At 44.2% G+C, this 22,339-nt stretch overlaps 1 protein-coding gene across 1 annotated transcript in view; it reads left to right on the top strand.

Annotated features, from left to right (window-relative positions):
- HFM1 (helicase for meiosis 1) overlaps positions 1-22,339 on the top strand; it is a 271,262-nt gene that overhangs the window by 9,928 nt on the left and 238,995 nt on the right. The window contains exons 5-6 of the mRNA XM_089668958.1: positions 7,602-7,807; positions 9,788-9,829. Coding sequence (XP_089525084.1) covers positions 7,602-7,807; positions 9,788-9,829 — 248 coding nt within the window. The remainder of the gene's footprint in view (positions 1-7,601; positions 7,808-9,787; positions 9,830-22,339) is intronic.

Genomic DNA, 22,339 nt, shown 5'->3' with positions numbered 1-22,339 from the left:
TTGTTTTTGCAACACAAACATATTATACTTACCTGTTCTGCAATAGTATTGCACAGAACAGCCCCCGAACCTCCTCTTCTGGCATCTCCCACAGACACTCTAGGCTCCTCTTCTTCTTAATTGTGTGCCAACCTTGTGAAGACTTACAGGAAACGTTTGACCTGTCATTGTCAACAAAGGATATATAACAAAGTATTGAGATGAACTTTTGATATTGACCAAATACTTATTTTCCACCATAATTTGCAAATAAATTCTTTCCAAATCAGCCAATGTGATTGTCTGGATTTTTTTTCTCATTTTGTCTCTCATAGTTGAGGTCTACCTATGATGCCAATTACAGGCCTCTCATCTTTTTAAGTGGGAGAACTTGCACAATTGGTGGCTGACTAAATACTTTTTTGTCCCAGTGTACCTGGAAAAAAAAAACTAAAATTATGCCTGTGTCCAAATATATATGGATCTAACTGTGTCATATATATATATATTATAATTTATTTTTTTATGCACTGGTACACATGGATTTATATGCCTCGCTTGGCTGTTGTACAGGCCAATTGTCGAGATAATAGATGAAAGCACCACCTTATAATACATCAATGGATCCATTAGAGAACGTTTTTTCTTTTCACGTCTATGCAATCTCAGGCAGAATGCTCTAATATAAAGGTGATGCCAAGTCCACCTATTCCTTAAATATGCATGGCAGTGTTTATACCTCACCCATCACAAGGCAATATATACCGCTGTAAAGATGATGGCAAATAAAAGAGAGTCCATACATTCCATATATGTATACAGTGGTATTACTTTTTCACCCATCACTGTGAATTCCATTGCATGAAGGCTCCATGCCTGGGTTTGTTTAGTAGTGCTATAAATATTAGTGTGCACTGTATAGTATGATATTAAAATACACACACGCATGGGTACATTATCCAGGGCCACACTTTCAACATAAACTAAAGCACTATACCACAGTGCTAAAAACACACTCTTGAGTCTCATGCAATGATAACTATAGTGTCTTCACTCCTTCTTTCTTGCTCAAAATTTCAAAAATGAATTCAAGCATTTCCATTCTCCAGTGTTCCTTTCACATTTGTGAAAGACCGCCAGCAACACCAGATGTGCTCTCATCTGGAGCCCATGTCCAAACAAATGCTGAGTCAAGAAATGCTTGTACCCCTCTTATGTAGACTTTATGTTCAACTTCTTCTTTCCAATTGCTGGACCATATTCAAATACTTCATTCAGGGTAAAGGTGTATTCTCTAATACTCCTCCTCCTTGCTCCTCTGCTCAGCAGAAGAAGAAAATGGACTAAGCTAGTGCTTTATCTTTAAAAACACTTTATTTTTTTATATATGGCAGTACAGAAAACCACTTGCATATTACTGGTGCTCCAACATACCAGATATAGCCAGCATTAGACTATATAGGTTTACAATGGAAAATCATTAATGTTCTCAGGTTTACCAGTCTTGTTCTCCGCAAGGGTTGTGACATCAAGCCCTTCCCCTACAGGTTACGCCACAGGGACACGTGGCTTCATCAGAGGGATTATCATTTTTTATGGATCCATCAATGTACAGTATATAAGTTGTCACTTTCAATCATGAATATCTCTACAATTGGCCTCCACAGCAACCAAGTGAGTCATACACCGATCAGCCATAATTGTATTACCACTGACAGATTAAGTGAATAACATTGATCATCTTGTTACAATGGCATCTGAAAGTTGGTGGGATATAGGGCAGCAAATAAACATGTTGGCCCTGAAGTTGAAGTGTAGAAAGCAGAAAAAAGGGACATTGCAGTTTTCTGTGTATGCGGGGCTATGCTGACCCGTGCACATGAGCATGAGAGTTAGACCACAGAGCAATGGGAGAAGGTGGCCGGGAATAATGTATCATGTTTTCTTTTACATAGTGAATGGCTGGAGGCATGTGCATCACCTACTTAGGGAAGAGATTGCATCAAGATGCACTATGGGATGAAGGAAAGCTGGCAGAGGAAGTGTGATGCTTTGGACAACGTTCTGCTGGGAAACCTTGGTGTCTGCCATTCATGTGAATTTCAATTGACATGTACAACCTACCTAAGCATTGTTTCTAATCAAATATACCGCTTGTGCAAACAGTATTCCCTGATAGCAGTGGCCTCTTTCAGCAGGACAATGCTCCCTGCCACACTGCAAAAATGGCTGAAGAATGGTTTGAAGAACACAACAAAGAGTGTGAGGTTTTTACTTGGCCTCCAAAATCTCTGTGGCATGTGCTGAAAAAACAAGTCCAATCCATGGAGGCCCCACCTCACAACACGCAGTGCTTACATGATCTGCTACTTATGGCGTGGTGTCAGATACCTCATCATACCTTCAGAGGTTTAGTGGTATCCATGCCTGATGGGTCAGAGCTGTTTTGGTGGAAAAACAGGGATCTACTCAATATTAGGTTGTAGTTATAGGATTAGGGCTGATCAGTGTATGAATATGTATGTGTAAGTGCATTTATATATAGGTGGACCTTAGCCCCCTTTGGGAAGCATGCACAAGTAGGAAATCATATTAGTTGAATATTCCATGACCAAATATGGCATACAGCAGGATGAGAGCAAAAGTGTAAATCAAGGGACTAACACCCTTGGTTTTTTAATTGCCTTTAGTCCTGATACAGTCCTGTAGGCCAATTTGTGTTTCTCTACTATGATGGTTATCACTGATATAAGAACGTGGAAAATTGTTATCAAATACTTACTGTAATTTTTCTTTCCTGATTAACTCCATGGCAGCATATGAATGGGTAGACTCCCTTGGAGTTGCTCATGATTTTCTGTTTTTCTGACTAATGCCGTAGTATAATATGAATGGGAAATGACTAGCCTCAAAGAAAAGTGGGTCCAGAAAAAGTAAGGTTCCACAGTTCAAGCTAACAGAAACTACAAAATTAACAGAATAAGGGTGCTAGCTTCACACCACGGTGAGCCATATGTGTTATCACTTCCATAGGAGCCAAGCCTTTAGCCCTATATCCATTGATGAATCTGGATGATGTTTTCTTTCCTCTGATTTTGCCAGAAAAAGTGACACAGAGATGGCCTAAATCTCTAATGGAGCCGAAGTTTGTAATTAAGCTAGTAGTATCCTGACATCCAGCAAATTCAACTGGTCATCCAAAGTAGTCTTGTGTGCAGGGAGAACAATTTTATTTTTATTTACTTTCTCATAAGATGCTAAAGCAACTTAGGATTGCATCGCAGCATGGGTATAAATGATACCCACACTGGGCAGAACACCAAAAATGGTCCCTCGACGTCTAAGTTCCTGATTTCTGCAAACATTCTGACTGGAGGTGATGGCCATTAGAGAGTCTGTCTTCATGGATCACTGAACTGAAAGTGATCCCATCTGGAGGTGTCAAGAAGTCAATACCAAGAGTTTTGGCTCTATCTGGGGTATGCAGTCCACTGAGAATGAGAAAGGGGTATTTCTCCCACAAGACATTGGAGATGGTATAGAGTTCTGAGATCTGCACTCTTAAGAGAGTTGAAGATCAACCCAATCTTTAGGATGGTCTGTAAAAAGCCCACAATATAGTGGATGACGTAGGGATTGAAACAAGAAATCAGAAGCAGTTGTAACTGGATGCACGTTACTTAAATCCCACTATAAACTATATTAGTGCACCATCTCTGGAGTATAGATATCGGCTCAGAAATACTGCCAATAACTGGAGGAGAGAGAAACAAGGGTGGAGTATTGTACCCTGCAACAGAAGATCTCATCTAAGAGATGAAAGGACTGGTTCCCATTAACTGAGTTTGAAACGGAAGAGGCAATCGAAGCCTGTTTGTCCAATAGGGAATCACTGCAATGGTTACCATTGTTTTTAACAGTAGTCTTAAAGTGTTACTAAACCCAAGACACTGCATTCACTATATCTGCTCTCCAGGGGCGGACTGACCACTTGGAAACTCAAGCAGTGCCCGAGGGCCCGTGATCAGTAGGGGGCCCCATGAGATGCCCCTAGGCATAGGCTTTTTTGAGTTTGGGCAAGGACACAGGGGCCCCATGATCCCCTATTGCCCGGGGGCCTCATGAGTTGTCAGTCTGCCCCTGCCGCTCTCCCATGGTATACAGCACATGGGACACAGAATATGAAGTCCCCCTAAAAGTTCTGAATCCTTAGCATGTATTCAGGCAGGTGGGTTCATTCTGCCCCAAGCTGCTGTGGAATTTATAAAGTGTTGCAGCTGCCATAAGTGGCTCCATAGATCCAGAGATGATCACTTATGGAAAATCAGATAGAGAGCCTGCACGCTCAGAGGCAATAAAAGGCATTAAAATCAAGCAGCATCTATATGCTATAAATCTGCACAATCATGGTGTCACTCTTGAGAACAGACTTGCATTTAGCAAAGCAACAATCCCAAATGTCAGCCTCAACACACATGCAAAGTTCCTTGCTTAGGAGTTCAGAAAGTGGGGTCTGCACCTGAGGAGCAACAGGTGGTCAGTCACAAGTTTACTGCAGCTAGGTAAGGAGAGCTGCATGCAGATCTTGCTCAGTCCTAAGAGGTGAAAAGGACAAAATAGGAACATGTGGACTGGATCAGCCTCAAACTTTATGAGAGAGGGGTTCTGTGGGGTAGGAGTGAGGGCAGAAACTACCCATTTGTATGCTGCCATGATGTTATTCAGGAAAAGCTTTCTCCTAAAATTTTGTGCTGTTATGGAATGTTTAATATTTGCATATTCACAGGAAGCTACAAACAATAATTGTTTGAGACTTTGTTCTCTTGAATATGATTGATGTTCACTTTCGCATTTATACTAGGTGCCTCATATGGGCAGATATGTATAAACATGGACTGAACATATTTCTAATTCATGATATATCAGGCTAATTATGAGAGCTGAGCTATATTCTGTTTAGCTTGAATTTGGGAAATCTTAGAAGATTTTGGTTGGTCAGTTTTAGCAGACACAGGGATGTTTTTAATTGACCTTATGGTAGAACTGGAAACATTCTAATTTTATACAAAAGAACAGCTTCAAGGTCCATGAACTAATGACCTGGGAGTCCCTAGTCAATCAAAAATTCAAACAAGCAATAATAAAGATTAGTTATGGACTCAACCAAATGTAAATGTAAATGCACACCTCCATCCAGCGCCTAAGACAAGGGCCTTGTGCAGAGGAAGATAGAGTGTATGTTTCCTGAACCTCCCTTACACACCAACACACTATCAATCAGCAGAAGATCTTAGTCCATGCTAGGGATCTCATAGAACAGAATGGAGTAAGATAATTATGAAAATTCCACAGAAGAAAGACTTACCTATGCATGTTAGCCAAGATTCTTCAGGAGCAATAAAGATTTGTATAGAGCAGTGAGGATAATGCTGTAGCGATTTATTCCAGTTTTAAGTTACTTTGAAATGGCTGTCTATGCAGAAGAGATTAATTATACAGTCCATTTAATAACAGCGGATTTTAGGAGTCGTATTCCATGATAAGTGGGGAATTTTTGATATGTTTTCATAACAATTGAATAGTAGATGGCATCTAGCAGCTCCCATGTATGGGAGTATTTGAAGTTTAGTAGAGGTTCATGGAGATGTTTTAATACACTTTTTATGTCTATTTTTGTATAATTAAAGAGGTTGTTCATATATTTTGGCCCGTGATGTATTTTTGATATATGGTTTAATACAAAAATCCACCGATTCTAGTTGAGTTCATAACTAATCTTTACTCTGGCTGGTTTGAAAACATTTTAATTTTATGGGTTTCTTGAGTAATTCAGTCTTTTGATATGATATTTTTGTAATAATAAAATTTTTGTATCAAGAAACATACCTGGCCGATGCCCTAATCCTTTTCAAATAAAAAGCCCTTTTGTATTTGTCATAACTAGGATGGAAATCACACGACATTGTAGGAGCTATAAATGCAAAAATCTAGAAAATACTTAATGTATATCTAAACACAATAACAAAATGAAATATATATCAGCTTACTAGTCCTTAGATGAAGTAGCTGCAATAATTTCCTTTTTACAGCTATTTTCCTTTATTTTCACTTGGTGATCCTGTCAGTATCACACTTTTCTCCTAAGGTGACAATGTTCACTCATTGTATTGTTATCACCTAAGGCTGCTGTTCTGATTTGGACTACAAATACCTACTCATCTCCATCACACACACAGGAGGGGTTGCATAGTTCACAAAAGACAGCTTGGAAAGTTAACATTGAAATGTGAATTAGGTACAAGGAATTTACAAGCATTATGGATTTCTACTAAGCTCACCAGGACATTTCTGAACTTGCACAAAATGCATTTAGACTGAAAAAAAAATAATATAATGCAACTAAGCAGTCCTTGGATATGGTGGCTGCATTATTATTATTATTATTATTATTATTATACAGGATTTATATAGCACCAACAGTTTGCGCAGTGCTTTACAATATAAGGGAGACAGTACAATTACAATACATTTCAGTACAGAAGGAATAGGAGGGCCCTACTCATGGAGCTTACAATCTAAAGGAAGGGGGAGGTGATAAAAAAAGGTGATAGCTGCGGGGTATGATCTGGTGGAGGTGATTCAAGTACAGTTCTTAGGTGGAGGTGGGGTAGGCTTCCCTGAATAAGTGAGTTTTCAAAGATCGTCTAAAGGCAGACAGGGTGGGGGCTGACAGGACATACTGTGGTAGGGAGTTCCAGAAGATGGGAGAGGCTCTCGAAGTCCTGGATGTGAGCGTGGGAGGAGGTGTTGAGGGAGCTATAGAGGAAGATATCTTGGGAAGAGCGGAGTGGGCAATTTGGGCGATATCTGCGGATGCATTAGACTCCAAATTCAGATAGTTTTAAAATGCACCATTTTTACATTGCATCGCATCGAATGTGCCACTTTTACATTGTGTTGCATTGAATGCAACAAATTTAAAGTGGAGCTAATAAAGACTAACTCTCTTTTGGTGTACAGAGAAAGAAACTGGCTCAGACAGATATTGCAAAAGCATTTCCAGTGCATTCTAAAAGTGGTGCAACAGAGCCAAATTCACGTATAAGTTCTAGACAGGTACATGAATTTGAAACATTTTCCAGACTTTCAGAATGCATGAGAGATACTTTTGCAAAATCTGCCTGCACCAGTCTTTGTGAATTTCAGGGAATGTTCTTGGTGAAACACCTATCCATGTCTGGCCTGGATTAGTTAAAGCGGAAAAATACTCACCTCGGATGTAGTGCTGCAACATCCCCGAGCTCCCCACTTGACCTCTGACATCTTTGGGCAGCTGACTTCCGTGACTCGATTGCCAGCTGCTGTCATTGGCTGGGAAGGGATGACGTCACTCCTGCGCATGTGCTGGAGCTCTGTCAGATTCTGCATTGGCATGCGTGGCTCACTGTACAGGGATGGACAGGCAGGTTAGTAACTTTAACGCAAAAGCGACAAATCATGTCTCTTCTGAATTAAAATTCCTGCCTGTCCACCCATATTAAAAATAAGGACTAACGTTCCACTTTAAATGCGGGCCATAGCTTCAGTTATCTTACAAATCTGCAACTCTTTTATTTATGCAGCTTGTTTAGAACATTTAAAGAAGAACAAATGTTAAAAGACAATCGCTCAATGAACATTGAGAATTCCCATAAAACTGAATTAATTGAACCTCTCCATCAAAATCCATTTGAAAGCAGTAACGAGGATAACATCTTTGGAGCCAGGGGTGGTTTGGATGAAGAAACTTTTTCTTTCCCGGCATCTATATCACTGCTTTCAGGAAAAGGTGAATATCATTTTATTTTGATTTAGTGTTTTCACCTTAAAATATACATATGAAGTAGGTCTTCTGGGATTCTACTTTCACCTAGTCGATATACCCTACAGTTATATTACAGCGGTAGTAAACTGCGTCTACAAAAAAAACCTGGACCCTCCCGCAGGGTAGCCATAATGTTCTAGTATGCACCGCATAATAGCACATTATGACAGACTTACCTTTGAAACTGGTCCCTCCAGTAGCGCACTGACAGGGAAGCCATCTTCTTTCCGGGTTTCGCCGGCTCCAGCTGCTGGAATGGCTGAGCCGTGGTGACGTCACTCTCGTGGCATAGCTCTCTCAATGGACAGTATCCAGGTGTAAATGTCTCCTAAATGATGCACATTTAGGAGATACTTACAGTACCCAAAAATAAGCCTTAATATTGGCTTACCTGGAGGTACAAAGCAAAAAAGGGAGTTTACTCCCACTTTAACTGTAGGTTATTGGTAGATGAATCAAGTATTGAAGTTATGGTCATGAGAATGGGTTAGGTGAGATCAGAAATGTGAGATAATATTGAAGGCAATGCTTTGAGAGCTGACTCTAAATGTTACAGTTAAACTTATACACAGCCCCATTAGGGTTAATTACATAAAATTTTGGCCATGTTATTTATTTTCCCTTTTTATACTGTATGTAAAATACATAATTCTAATTCAGTGGCTACATTATTATGTTAAAATCAGTTAAGGTGAAAACTTTGCCAGCACTAGACTCACTTCTCAAGTTTCAGAAATGAGGCTATTACGGTCTCTATCAGCAATCAATCATATTTGTCACATGACTTTCACGTCTGCACTGCCATTTGTCATTGCAAAGTTCACAACATATAATTGTGTATGTACAAAACATTATGTATGTTTTTACAAATAACTTTATAGGAGTTATAATAACTGGGTGTGCAGTAAAATGTTCACTTTATATCACCACTAGCAATAATGCTCTTATTGAGGTCAACATTTTCATGGGCAGTTAGCAATACAAATACAAGCACCTTTCTTTGTTGTCTTTGTTTTCTGCGTTGTTTCTATGTTGGATTTATTGGTTACCAGATTATTTGTAGACACCATATATAGTGATGCTGCGGCATGAGAGAGCGCCCTGCACATGCATGGGGTTTCGCACGTGGAGGAACACACTCTCCAGTGATGCTGCGGTGAGCTTTCAATGGCTACAGTGTCCTAACAGGACATGATGGAGCACAGATAGCTATGGGAGTTTTATAACCAGGCTTCTGGGGGGGGGGGGGGAATGACCTACAGATATGCATTTAAATTAATCAACATTTTAAAAGCTGCACAATTTATTAACCCCTTGGGGCCTCTTGACTGCCTAGACTATTTTCCTTAATAGGTGAACTTTACTCAATAAAGGAAAGGTTCACCTTTTGGAGCATGTTACTCGTTACACCCATATTTAGCATGCAAAGTATAACGTGCTATCACCTGTTCTTCTTTCCCCAATCTTCCTCCCAGTAACAGCGGGCAGGGGATCCTCTCTTCGCACCCACTGTCAGATTTCAAAAACAAAGTGGCAGTGCAGGGCTCCACTCGTACAGCTGCATCATTCATTCACAGGAATCTGTAAAGTAATTACAATTACTGCCTGCCACCGCCGCAGACGGCTTGCAGTTGTCAGTGAACTGCAAGGTTGCTGGTGAGTGCTCTCGTAGTTCACTGACATTTCCTACAGGTTTAAAACAGCCTGTACAGAAGTATGGGCAGAAAACTGAAGCAAGTGTATGCAGGAGCCTGACATTGCACCCATGATCCACCCACTCTTTAGGCTCCCAAGAAAAAAATAATACATGTACATTTTTTTTACCTGTAAAAGCATGTACATTTATTTACTTATTTACAAAAGGTGAACTTATCCTTTGTGTTTGATGTTTGTGTGCATATGTTTTCTTTGCAATAATACAAAATCTTTTATTGTTCAAATTAGCTGGAACACAATGCGGAATCTTGAGACCCGTCTCTGAAATTCGTATCCTTTTTTATATTTGTGTGCAGTTCAATATACATCCTTTAACTTAGACTAAACTTTACTATTAAAGGGAGCATATGGAATATATTTACAAAGCAGTAACATTCATAAAACATTTATTGCAGGTGTATGTATCTTTCTGGTGCATGTGTTTGAAATGACTGTGATTGATTCACCTGCTGGGAATGTTGTGTTCACTGTTTACAATGCTGTATTTTGTTTTTTATAATTATCATTTTTGAAAACTTTTCAGTCAGCAAATTTTTCCTAGCCAGCTTGTGGAGCTCTAACCTCCATTTCACTTGTTAACCTGCCTTTATTTTATCTGCTTTGTTGAAGAACTGAATGGATTACTTCTGTATTTACAAACTTAATGACTCAGAGGAATGATTTCTTCCTATTATATATGATTTATAGTATTATGTAAAATTTGTGCAGTGCTTTAGGCTCCGTGCACACTAACAATTTTTATAAGCTCAAAAAAAGCCAGAAAAAAAAGCAGGATGAAAAACGCTGATAATAACGTTTTTTTGCTGTCTTGTAGTAGAGTTTTTGTAGCATTTAGGAGCGTTTAAGAGCATTTAGGAGTACTAGCCTTTTATTAGTGTACAGTACATGTACAAAAAACCTCCCCTAGAACAAAAGCTGTTAGAAGCATTTTAGTAGTGTGTAGGAGTGGTTAGAAGCGTTCAGCTTTTTTTTTTTTTTTTTCTTCCAGAAAAACGCTCCCAAATCTCTACAAAAACAATATATTTTCTGCTCCTAAACACTGAAGCTTAAAAAACACTACTAGCCTAAAATAGTGTGCATGGACACATAGGATAACGCTATTTAGCTTGTAGGAGTAGAAAAAAAATGCTGATAACAGGTTCTAGAAGCTTAAAAAAACACTGGTGTACATTTAGCCTTACAATATAAACGTATTCCTCCCATATTCTCCCTACCTTTTCTCCGTAGACAGGCTATATGGAGTTGAGTTCCAGGCTCCATTCACACCTACATGTGAGTGTTTGCAGGCATTTTTCGGGGGGGGGGTTTCAGTTTTTTTGGCTTTTAACATTTTTTTGAACGTAAACACTTATTTTCTAAGCATATTTATGTGTTTTTTTTTTTTTTAAAGGCAGTTTCAAACTTTAGGCATTTTTTTCTTTGGCCAGTGTAAAACAGTTCTAACTGTAGTCACATCAATAGTCAGCCTCCCCTTGCATATGCTGTCTGGTTTTGTCTTGTTTCCTGCATTGTTTTCTAAGGGCTCTTCACCATAAATGTGAATCAATCAAGGAGTGCGCTAAATATAAGTAAATTAAAAAATTATTAGTTTAAAATAATGTCCGTGATAAAAAAAATATATAAAAGTCCATCCACCATCACAAAGTAATTAAACATTTCTGAAATCTTGTATAAACCAAACACCGTGCAAAAAAAATCCACCACCGAATGAAATGGGTACACTCACCAGAGCTCCATGCTGACCAGATTATAAATCAGCAAAGATAGCGTTTGCTCTGGGAGCGATGATCAGCAGAAGTAATCCAAACTGGGAGCAATATACTGCAAGCAGCCAATCAGCACAATATGGAATAGCCTTAACAGCAGGTAGTCATCACGTCTCCATACCATAGATCATGTTCGGGGAATCAAAAAAGGAAATCATGGTGCAGTACGTTTTAAAACCAAAATGTTTAATTTAAACGTCAGAAATGCACTCACAAACAGGGTGTCTAGCCGACACTAGCAATGACAGCCTCAGGAAAGCAGGGACGAGCCTCGCTCACCACGATATCACAGCCGACAGTCTACGAGGAGCGTCCTGACGTCACATCCAAAAGAAGCCCCGCCCTACTAGCTTTGTCATCCGACGTCCTCACGGGACGCACTCTTTGATTTATTCACATTTTTACCTTTTTTTTGGTTAGGAGTGCAGCTTTTGTTTTATTTAGTTTGTAGCTCTTCACCATAAGCCATGCTTTTTGACATCTGCAGCAGCTTCAACTTTGCTGCTAATGGAAGAGCGATAAAAGGGGAGAAGATACTGGGTCCATCCCAGTTGCAAACATAGAATAGCAGGGCCAGTTTTGGACCATGTACAATATTCCTGTGCGCTTGAAATAACATTTTTCAAATACACATGAATGTCCTTGAAAAGGTTAGTTCATGGCCTCATCCACACAAAAGTTGAAATGTTTGTCACTGTAACGAGGCTCCCTGCTGACAACTGCCGGCTTCATAGACTTATGCTCAGCCTCATTCAGCCGGGAGATACCTCAGCCAGCAGCTGAAAGTAAACAAAGTAGTGGCAATGCTGGCTAACACTATTGTCCAAATACCATAAGCGGCTAAGGCATTCCCTGCCCTGCAGCTGCATGTAAACAGGGGGCATGTATATGTGTGGCTGCGAGATTGGGAATGTGTCAGATGCTTAAGATTGGCTTTGCGCAGTGCTAGCTTGCTTGCCGAATAGCAGGTTCAGAATTTGATCCATACAAACCTGAGCTCATCTGTGCTGCTGACCTGTCACCTCTATTTTCAAAGATCAGCAGATCAACAGGCATGCTGGTACATGTAGTCCAATAGCTTTAACTTGCAAGTTTCTTCTGTTACCTGTTATTCCATAAGCCTTGTGTTCAAGACTGGTTATCCACCTGCTGTTGATTCAGTTAGCTACATACTCAGCCAAGCCATCTCCCTTTCTTATTTAAACTGGGCTCATTCCCTCAGAAATTGCCTGATCAACAGCTAGTGCATAGCTTCCAACTGTCCCTGATTTCGAGGGACTGTCCCTGATTTGGAACAAAGTCCCTCTGTCCTCATTAGTTCCTCATTTTGGTCTGATCTATATAGTTGTATATAAAATACATTTTTTATCTTTCAAAAAGTGTTCCACAGTGCTAAATCTTGCATCCAATTTCTAAAGTGTTGCATTTGTAAATTTCAAAAGCCTGTATAAAGTACTAGTATTGGTAAAAATAAAGCACTTGTGGGTTTAACTGATCTTTTTATTTTTTGCTTAATTCTCCTTTAAGGGGGTGTGTCCTGTTCCTCCTCCCTCGGCAAACTGATACACTCTGTCAGGAATGGACTTGCCAGTAATGGTGGGACTCACCTGCCTTGTGGGCTGCAGTACCAGGGCTGGCCAGCGGGTGCTCCCAGCAATCAGAGACTCAACCCTGCAGCCAGCCAAACACCTGAAACTGCTTATGCAGGTGTATTTAAGTGATGGCCAGACCTGCAGTCTTTGCCTTGGTGTGTGTGTTTTTTCTGGGCCCTGTATCTTGTAAACCTGCGTTCCTGTTCTTGTTCCTGTCCCTGTCCCTGTCTTGTTGCTGACCCTGCTTGATCCTGACCTCTGCTGACTTCTCCTGTTCTGATCCCTGGCTTGTGACCCTGACCATTCTCTTCGCCTGCTCCTCCTGTACCTACCTGCCCGATAGTTATCGACCCGGCCTGCCTGATCACGTTGTGCTCTATATGTGTATGTACCTGTGTATCTGTATCAGTTTAGGTTTGGGTTTGTTTCACCTTGTATGTATTTGTGTTAGCTTGGGGTTTGGTGCACTGAGTTTATGTTTGTATTGTTAGTCTTTAATAAATTATATTGTTTATCACATATCTGAAGCCTGCGTTTCCCTGCGTCAGTCACATACCTCTGGTCATACCCTGGAGCCCTGACATTACACCAAGGCCAATCCTGACCAGAAGTGGCTGCACAGGGAAGCCATCTTGGCTTGTTGCTGGGAAAGATGGATCTTGATGAGGTTGTGTATTTGTCGCTGCTGGTTTTTGATGACAGAGAATATGCTTATCAGGCTCTGAGGGAGTATACCCAGGATCAACTGCTAGAATGTATACGGATCGCTCATGTTCTAGTAGATTAGGGCACAGAGTTCTCTGAGGTGCAACCTTTGATTCAGGTTTGTGTAGAGTTGGCTTCATCTGGTGCCCCTGAAAGCAGGAATGACTTTTTGCCGTCATTTAGTGCCGACCAGGTAGAGTCCCTGGTATGGTTATTAGAGGATGATGTGGATTGCTTCTTGGAGCATTATGCTGCATGTTCACCACAGGTATTAAGGGATTGTATAAACGCAGTGCAGTCTTTGGTCAGACAGGCTTTGTGTAAGCTCAGCTTTGTTCAACCCATACTGCAGATATGGACAGATTTGTTGCACCCAGCCTCAGTCAGCTTACAAAAACCCAGTCCTGCTTCTAATCTATTTCCTCAAAGCTCTATTCCAACAGCACCTCCAGTTACAGCCCAGTATACCCTGCTATCTACCGCATGTCTGTACCCTGTTCCCACTCGCTGCACCTATCCTGCCTTTAACCCTGTAAAGAAGCCCTCTGTAGCAACTGTTCCCTCCCCTGTTCCATCCTCCAGCTCTTCTCTGTCCTCAGCTGCTCCATTCGTTTGCAGACCTGCGTTTACTTGCAGTGCCCCAGTAGTTAAAACCATAAAAAAGCGGAAATTCTTTCCAACCAGTACCATCCTGCCAGTATCCAAACCGGTGAGCCTGCCGTCTGAGAACCTGCCTTCCGTGGTTCAGCCTGGTGCCTCGGCACCTGCACTTCAGCCTGATGTCTGTACCCGGCCTGATGTCTGTACCCGGCCTGATGTCTGTACCCGGCCTGATGTCTGTACCCGGCCTGATGTCTGTACCCAGCCTGATGAACTGATCCAGCCTGATGATCCTATCACGCCTGATGACCCAGTGCCCGCTGTCATGCCTGGTGACCCGATGCCCGCTGTCGAGCCAGACGATCCAACGCCTGATGACCCAGTGCCTGCTGTCATACCTGGTGACCCGATTCCCGCTGTCGAGCCAGACGATCCAATGCCTGATGACCCAGTGCCCGCTATCATGCCTGGTGACCCGATGCCCGCTGTCAAGCCAGACGATCCAGCGCCAGATGACCCGGTGCCCGCTGTCGATCCAGACGATCCGTTACCTGATGACCCAGTGCCTGCTGTCATGCCTGGTGACCCGATGCCCGCTGTCGAGCCAGACGATCCAGCGCCAGATGACCCGGTGCCTGCTGTCGAGCCAGACGATCCGGTACCTGATGACCCGGTGCCCGCTGTCGTGCCAATTGACTCAGAGCCCACTGTCGTGCCTGGTGACTTGGTGCCCACTGCCGCGCCAGATGACGCGGTGCCCGCTGTCGAGCCAAATGACCTGATGCCTGGTGACCCGATGCCCGCTGTCCAGCCAGACGATCCAATGTCTGAGCCAGTGCCAGTTGACTCGGAGCCCACTGTCGTGCCTGGTGACTCGGTGCCTGTCGCTCCGCCTGGGGGCCTGAGACCCGTCGCTCTGCCTGGGGGTTCGAGACCCGTCGCTCCGCCTGGGGGTCCGGCGCCCGTCGCTCTGTCTGGGGGCCCGAGACCCGTCGCTCCACCTGGGGGCCCAAGACCCGTCGCTCCGCCTGGGGGTCCGGCGCCCGCCGCTCCGCCTGGGGGCCCGAGACCCGTCGCTCCGCCTGGGGACCGGCGCCCGCCGCTCCGCCTGGGGGCCCGAGACCCACCGCTCCGCCTGGGGGTCCGGTGCCCGCCGCTCCGCCTGGGGGTCCGGTGCCCGCCGCTCCGCCTGGGGGTCCGGTGCCCGCCGCTCCGCCTGGGGGTCCGGCGCCCGCCGCTCCGCCTGGGGGCCCGAGACCTGTCGCTCCGCCTGGGGGCCCGAGACCTGTCGCTCCGCCTGGGGGTCCGAGACCTGTCGCTCCGCCTGGGGGTCCGGCGCCCGCCGCTCCGCCTGGGGGCCCGAGACCTGTCGCCCTGCCTGGGGGCCCGAGACCTGTCGCCCCGCCTGGGGGCCCGATGCCTGTCGCCCCGCCTGGGGGCCCGATGCCTGTCGCCCCGCCTGGGGGCCCGATGCCTGTCGCCCCGCCTGGGGGCCCGATGCCTGTCGCCCCGCCTGGGGGCCCGATGCCTGTCGCCCCGCCTGGGGGCCCGATGCCTGTCGCCCCGCCTGGGGGCCCGGTGCCTGCTGCTTCGCCTGGTGATCCGATGTGCCGCTGCCCGGAGTCCAGCCCGATGTGCCGCTGCCCGGAGTCAAGCCCGATGTGCCGCTGCCCGGAGTCCAGCCCGATGTGCCGCTGCCCGGAGTCCAGCCCGATGTGCCGCTGCCCGGAGTCCAGCCCGATGTGCCGCTGCCCGGAGTCCAGCCCGATGTGCCGCTGCCCGGAGTCCAGCCCGATGTGCCGCTGCCCGGAGTCCAGCCCGATCTGCCAGTTTTTGATATCCCGCCAGTTACCAGACCCGGGCGGTGGAACATATCTGAAGCCTGCGTTTCCCTGCGTCAGTCACATACCTCTGGTCATACCCTGGAGCCCTGACACACTCCCACGGCTTCAACTATCACCTCTACGCCTATGACATGCAAATTTACCTCTCCACCCCTCACCCCTTCAGTCTCCGCCCGTATCACCCACCTGCTGAACGACATACCAGACTGGATGTCGCTCCATTTCCTCAAACTGAACCTTTCCAAAACCGAGCTCCTAATCTTCCCCCCAGCCCGCGCCCCCCTCTCCATCATGACCAACAACGCCACCATCAGCCGCACCCCGCAAGCCAAAGTCCTAGGTGTCACTCTAGACTCAAACCTGTCCTTCCAACCCCATGTCACATTGTTGGCAAACTCATGTAGACTCCACCTCCGCAACATCTCCAAAATACATACGTTCCTAACCCCAGACACTACTAACAACTCGTTCACACCCTCATTATTTCACGTTTGGACTACTGCAACTCCCTTCTCACCGGCCTACCTCATCACAGTCTATCCTGAACTCAGTGGCCAGACTCATCCACATTGCCAACCGCTCCTCTTCTGCCACCCCCCTCTGTCATTCCCTCCACTGGCTCCCAATTGCCCAACGCATTACATTCAAACTACTAACACTGACATACAAAGCCATTCACAACACTGCCCCAAACTACCTCACCGACCTGATACCCAAATACCACCCAACCCGTAATCTTCACTCCTCACAAGACCTCCTACTTTCTAGCTCCCTGGTCTCCACCTCCCACGCCCGACTGCAGGACTTCTCCAGGACTTCCCCCATCCTCTGGAACTCACTACCCCAATCCATCAGACTGTCATCTACCCTCCTCACCTTTAGGCGCACCCTGAAAACCCAGCTCTTCAGGGAAGCCTACCCCACCCTCACCTAACAGCCAAACTCCTCCACTCCTCCTACCACTCCATCCCCCACAGCCACTTCCTCCTGTACCACTTTCCCCTCCCTCCTAGATTGCAAGCTCGAAAGAGCAGGGCCCTTGAACCCCTCGTGTATTGTTTTGTTACTGTATTGTCTCATATTCTGTCCCCCACTATAATGTACAGCGCTGAGCAAACCTTTCTGGCGCTATATAAATACTGTATAATAATAAATAACAATGCCTACATACTTTTGATAATAGGTGTCCCTCATCCTCATTTCAAAAAGGTGGGAGGTAAGCTAGTTTTCCTAACACAAAGTCCCACAGTGTTTCTGAAAGCACAAGACTTCTAGTGTCCTACCCTGAGAGACTCCTCGGGGCCCTGAGTTCCCTAGAAATCCTGTAATCTAATTCCCTTTGTTCCTAATGACTTTGCAAGCATCTTTCAGTGTCTTCCAACATGATCTGCATATCCTTAGTGTTCCCATTGTCTCCTAGCCTGTCCCCTGTGACTCTCAGCCTAGACAAATTCTTGAATGGCCTTTCCTTCGCAATCCTCTCAAGACTGCGGTTATCCCTGTTGCTTGTGCACCTTTTTCTAACACACTTTTTCATTCCACTCAATTTTCTATTAATAAGCTTGGATACAGCACTCTGTGAACAGCGAGCTTCTTTAGCAATGACCTTTTGTGATTTACTCTTCTTGTGGAGGGTGTCAATGACTGTCTTCTGGACAACTGTCAAGTCAGCAGTCTTACCCATGATTGTGTGACCTACTGAACCAGACTGAGAGACCATTTAAAGGCTCAGGAAATCTTTACAGGTGTTTTGAGTTAGTTAGCTGATTAGATTGGGACACCATGAGTCTATAATATTGAACTTTTCACAATATCCTAATTTTCTGAGATACTGAATTTTGGGTTTTCAGTAGCTGCAAGCCATAATCATCATAATTAAAAGAAAGAAATGCTTGAAATACTGTATATCACTCTGTGTGTAATGAATCTATATGTGTGTTTCACTTTTTGTATTGAATTACTGAAAAAAATATACTTTTTGATGAGATGCACCTGTAAATAACAAATCCACCCGAAATATCGAATTTGAAAACTATTTTATATAGCAACCTTCTGAAAAAGACTGCAAAATTTTTCAAATCCACCCGGACCAACGAATATACAAAACAAATGCCGAATATAACAAATCTAATCCCAAAAACTAATCAGTTCAACATACCGAATATGACGAAAATTCCTTAATGAATGAATATATCCGAAACTAAATTTAAAATTTCCACTGTGCCTGTCTACGTGTGCCTTTTTGTTTTTCCTTGTGTACCTTCCTGCATCTCTGTGATTCTCTGTGAGTTTCAGCCTGACTTGTTTATGGAACCTGTGTCTGCAGTCTGCTTCAATGTCTCCATGTGTTCATAGTCTGTTTCCCACCCAGTGTACACTTCTGCCGGTTCCTAGTTTGTCTCCGTTGTCTCTACTGTTTGTCCCTGTGCATTACTACTCACTTCTAGTGATCCTTTGTGTCTCTGCACTACTACAGCAGAAGTTGCCCCCCCCCCCCCCCCCGTATTCTTTTGGGACACATGAAAGGTCCCAGCAGACTATGGAACCAATCAAAAAGCGCAACGCTACTCGTACATGCGCAGTGGGCACCCGACACCCACACTGAAGATGGCGGCGCATCGGATGGGCAGTGATCCCGGTGGACATCGAGGGACAGGTCAGTTGTATGTTTTTTAAAAGTCAGCAACTACAGTCTTTGTAGCTACTTTTATTTTTTTTTTAATTTTGACTGGACCTCCGCTTTAAATAAAAAAGGAGATTACTTGGCTAGACATGTAGCTATTTGAATCAACTTCAGGTGGATAGCCAGTCTTAAACACAAGACTTGTAGGATAACGGGTAACAGCAGAATCTTGCAATTTAAAGATATGGAACTACTTTTACCAGCATGCCTGACAATCTTGCAAGATAAGAAGAGAGGTGACAGATCTGTTTGTGGGTGTAATGTTTGGCAGTGGAAGTATTGGTTGATGGAAAGTGTCTAATCCTGGGGGGCCAAATGATGGACTAATAGTGGCATGGTGAGAAAGGTTGGCCATTGTAGTATTGTTAGGATGCGTGGAAAGATGATGGTGGAACAGGAGGTGTGTGGAGTCCAGCATATGGTTCAAAAGTTTGTGGTGGGGTTGGTGGTAAGATGATTGGAGCAGTGGGATGGGAGCTAGATATAGGCCAGGCAATAAACAAGGACATGTATTTAATTATCTCGTCTTGAATTTCCACCAGGTATGCCATGGAACCTCCTTCACTAAGCCCTCCTAGGTTCTTCAGGAACATGAGTTCCTCAAATTCCTACCTTTTTTTTTTTTTTTGACATATTAGACATGTCATAAAAGGTGCAAACATTTGTGTCATGCATTTACAGGCATTCCCATTGCAGTCTATAGGATCAAAAATTCTTAATTCTGCTTGCAAAATAGCTTGTGTAGATTTTCAAGTGACAGGCTTCCAGCTACATGGCGCTCAGATTTGAACAGGGGCTATTGAAAACAAAGGGCATTTGGAGCTTTGAGCTTCAAGCTACAAGATGCCTAGGTGTGAATGGAGCCTCGATAAGAACAAAGGAGTGTCCAAAAGCATATAGCTTCAGCTGTGCTTTTCTAGAAAACCTATAATTCTTTGTAAAGCCAGAATGATAGATGCACTCCATAAATATTTTATTATAAAGTGAAAATTTTCTCAAATCGTCTTCTAGGACAGCCTCTGCGACATAGCGCTCCTCCCCCTCGGAACAGGAAACACGTTGGCTCAAAACCTTAAAATGTAGTCCTCCAAGCCTCCCCTTCAGTTTTATTGTTTCCTCCAGATGGTCAGGAAGCATGTTTAGGAACTTCAAAGTAGCTATACATCTCAGGGTTGTGCTGTAGGGGTTGTGCTGCAGCTGGATCCTCTTGTTGTTTTCTGTTGTACCATCTCCTGTTCTGGTGTGAACCCTCCAGTGGTGTGGTGGAGTGGGGTTGTGCTCCTTGCTGCCGTCCATGCTCAGGGAGAGTGGACCGGTGCTTGATGTTCTTGCAGCACCCTCTGAGGTGCTGGCTGGCCCGGCATTCCCCACTGGGTGAGGAGGAGGGGTAAGTGTGCGGCTTCCTGTAGGCAGAGCGGCTGCACTCGAAGGTGGTTCCAGAAGCTGCAGGGGTAGTCTACTGGCACAGTGACATCACCAGCGGGTACCAGAGACAGTGATTCTGGTCTCAGTGCCGCTCGGGCGGCAAGCGGCTACATGCATTCCATACGTACGCGTAGGGACATAAACTCACTTGGCCCAACTTGGTTGGACAGCTGCTTCTACGGACTGAAACACACGCAAGCTAGCTCTTGTAATCGGATCGGTGACGAACTATACATTATAATCGGCAAATGATACCGGGGGGCCGGGAGGGGCACTAAAGACTCTGAGTGTTTTTAACCCTTTTATAATTGAGAATTTTAATCATTTGTATGCGCTATGAGTTGCCATTCTGTTTGAATTGTTCCCTGCATATGAGTGCATTGTGGACCCTTGATACAAAGGATGCAATTATAGGAATATTGCCTGCACAGCAGCGCTGTGGAAAAAGCTTTATAGACCTACTTGGTATAAGCTAGGGTGGTCATCTCCATGTGGGGAGTGTGGACCCATTGGGCAAGGACATTATTTGGTACACAGTGAAAGGGTAATGGTGACGAGTGTGACACTTTTTTATAAAAGGATCTTTTAAAGCACTGACACTTTTTCTTAAGAGCTGGCACTTCGAAGAATTATTTCCAGCACAGATTTGAATTATTTAAGTTTTTCCAGACTGTTTTTGTTGCACTTTTATTGGTTATTTCTTTTTTTGGGTATAGATTTTGTAGGCGGCTTTAAGATAAGTGTTTTTATTATTAATATTATACAGGATTTATACAGCACCAACAGTTTGCCCAGCACTTTACAACGTGAGGGTAGATGGTACAATTACAATAGAATCAAATACAGTATTAAACAGAGGGCCCTGCTCCTTAGAGCTTACAATCTAAAAGGGAGGGTCAGTTGATACAAAAGGTAATAACTGCGGGGGATAAGCTGATGAAAAAAAATAAAATACAGATATTAGGTGGAGGCAGGAAAGGTGTCAGGAATGGACTCGCCAGTAGTGGTGGGACTCACCTGCCTTGTGGGTTGCAGTACCAGGACTGGCCAGCGGGTGCTCTCAACAACCAGAGGCTCACTCCGGCAATTAGCCACCACCTGGGGCTGATTGCAGGTGGTGTATTTAAGGGATGGCCAGACCTGCAGTCAGTGCCTTGTTGTACTGTTTGCTTGGCCCTGGTTTCCTGATCCTGTTACTTCTGTCCTGACTCTGCTTGAACTCTGCCTGTACTGACCTCGGCTAGTCCTGGCCACTCTCCCGCCTGCTCCTGGTACTCCGTTTGCCCGTTTGCTACCGACCCGGCCTGCCTGACTACTCTTGTATTGTATGTTTGTTATCTGTTGGAGGTTTGGTTCAGTTTGTTTGCACTGTGTTTGTTTAGTTTTGCACTGCGTTTGTATTGTTAGTCATAATAAATGATATTATTTACTATATCTGAAGCCTGCATTTCCCTGTGTCAGTCCACACACTTCTGGTCATACCGGCATCCCTGACAAAAGGCTTGTCTGAAGAGATGGGATTTCAGGGATCGCCTAAATGTTGACAGAGTAGGAGACATTTGGACAGATTATGGTAGGGAATTCCATAGGATGGAGGAGACTGTGGAGAAGTCCTGGAGGTGAGCATGGGAGTAGGGGACAAGGGAGCTAGAGAGCAGGAGGTCTTGGGAGGAACAAAGAACGATTTGGTTTCTATTTTGAGGCTACGATAGTGATGCAGCTGGGAGCTGAGTTGTGGGTGGAACTTTGTAAGTTGTTAGTATTTTGAATTGAATTCGTTGGGAGAGTAGAAGACAGTGGAGGAATTGGCAGAGAGGAGTAGTAGACACTTAACGGTTGGTAAGGTGGATGAGTCTAGCGGCAGCATTCAAGATGGACTGAAGAAGGGATAGCCTATGTAAAGGTAATCCAGTGAGAAGGGAGTTGCAGTAGTCAAGGCGAGAGATGATAAAGGAATGGGTTAGGAGCTTTGTGGTGTCTTTGGTTAGAAAGGGGCATATTTTGTTGATGTTGTGTAGGTTGAGGCGGCAAGCTTTGAACAGTGATTGGATAATACCTAGCACCTTGGCATGTGTGGATGGGTTGGTAGTTATGCCTTCAATCTTGACAGAGAAGTCAGGGGAAGGGGCACGTGGGGGAGGAAATATTGTGAGGTTGGTTTTGGA

This window comes from Staurois parvus, unplaced genomic scaffold, assembly GCF_062004578.1.
Source record: "Staurois parvus isolate SC_StPar_1 unplaced genomic scaffold, SC_StPar_1.0 ptg000066l, whole genome shotgun sequence".
Lineage (NCBI taxonomy): Eukaryota > Metazoa > Chordata > Amphibia > Anura > Ranidae > Staurois > Staurois parvus.
Note: the sequence above shows the minus strand (reverse complement) of the source record. Positions and strands in the feature narration are given on the sequence as shown.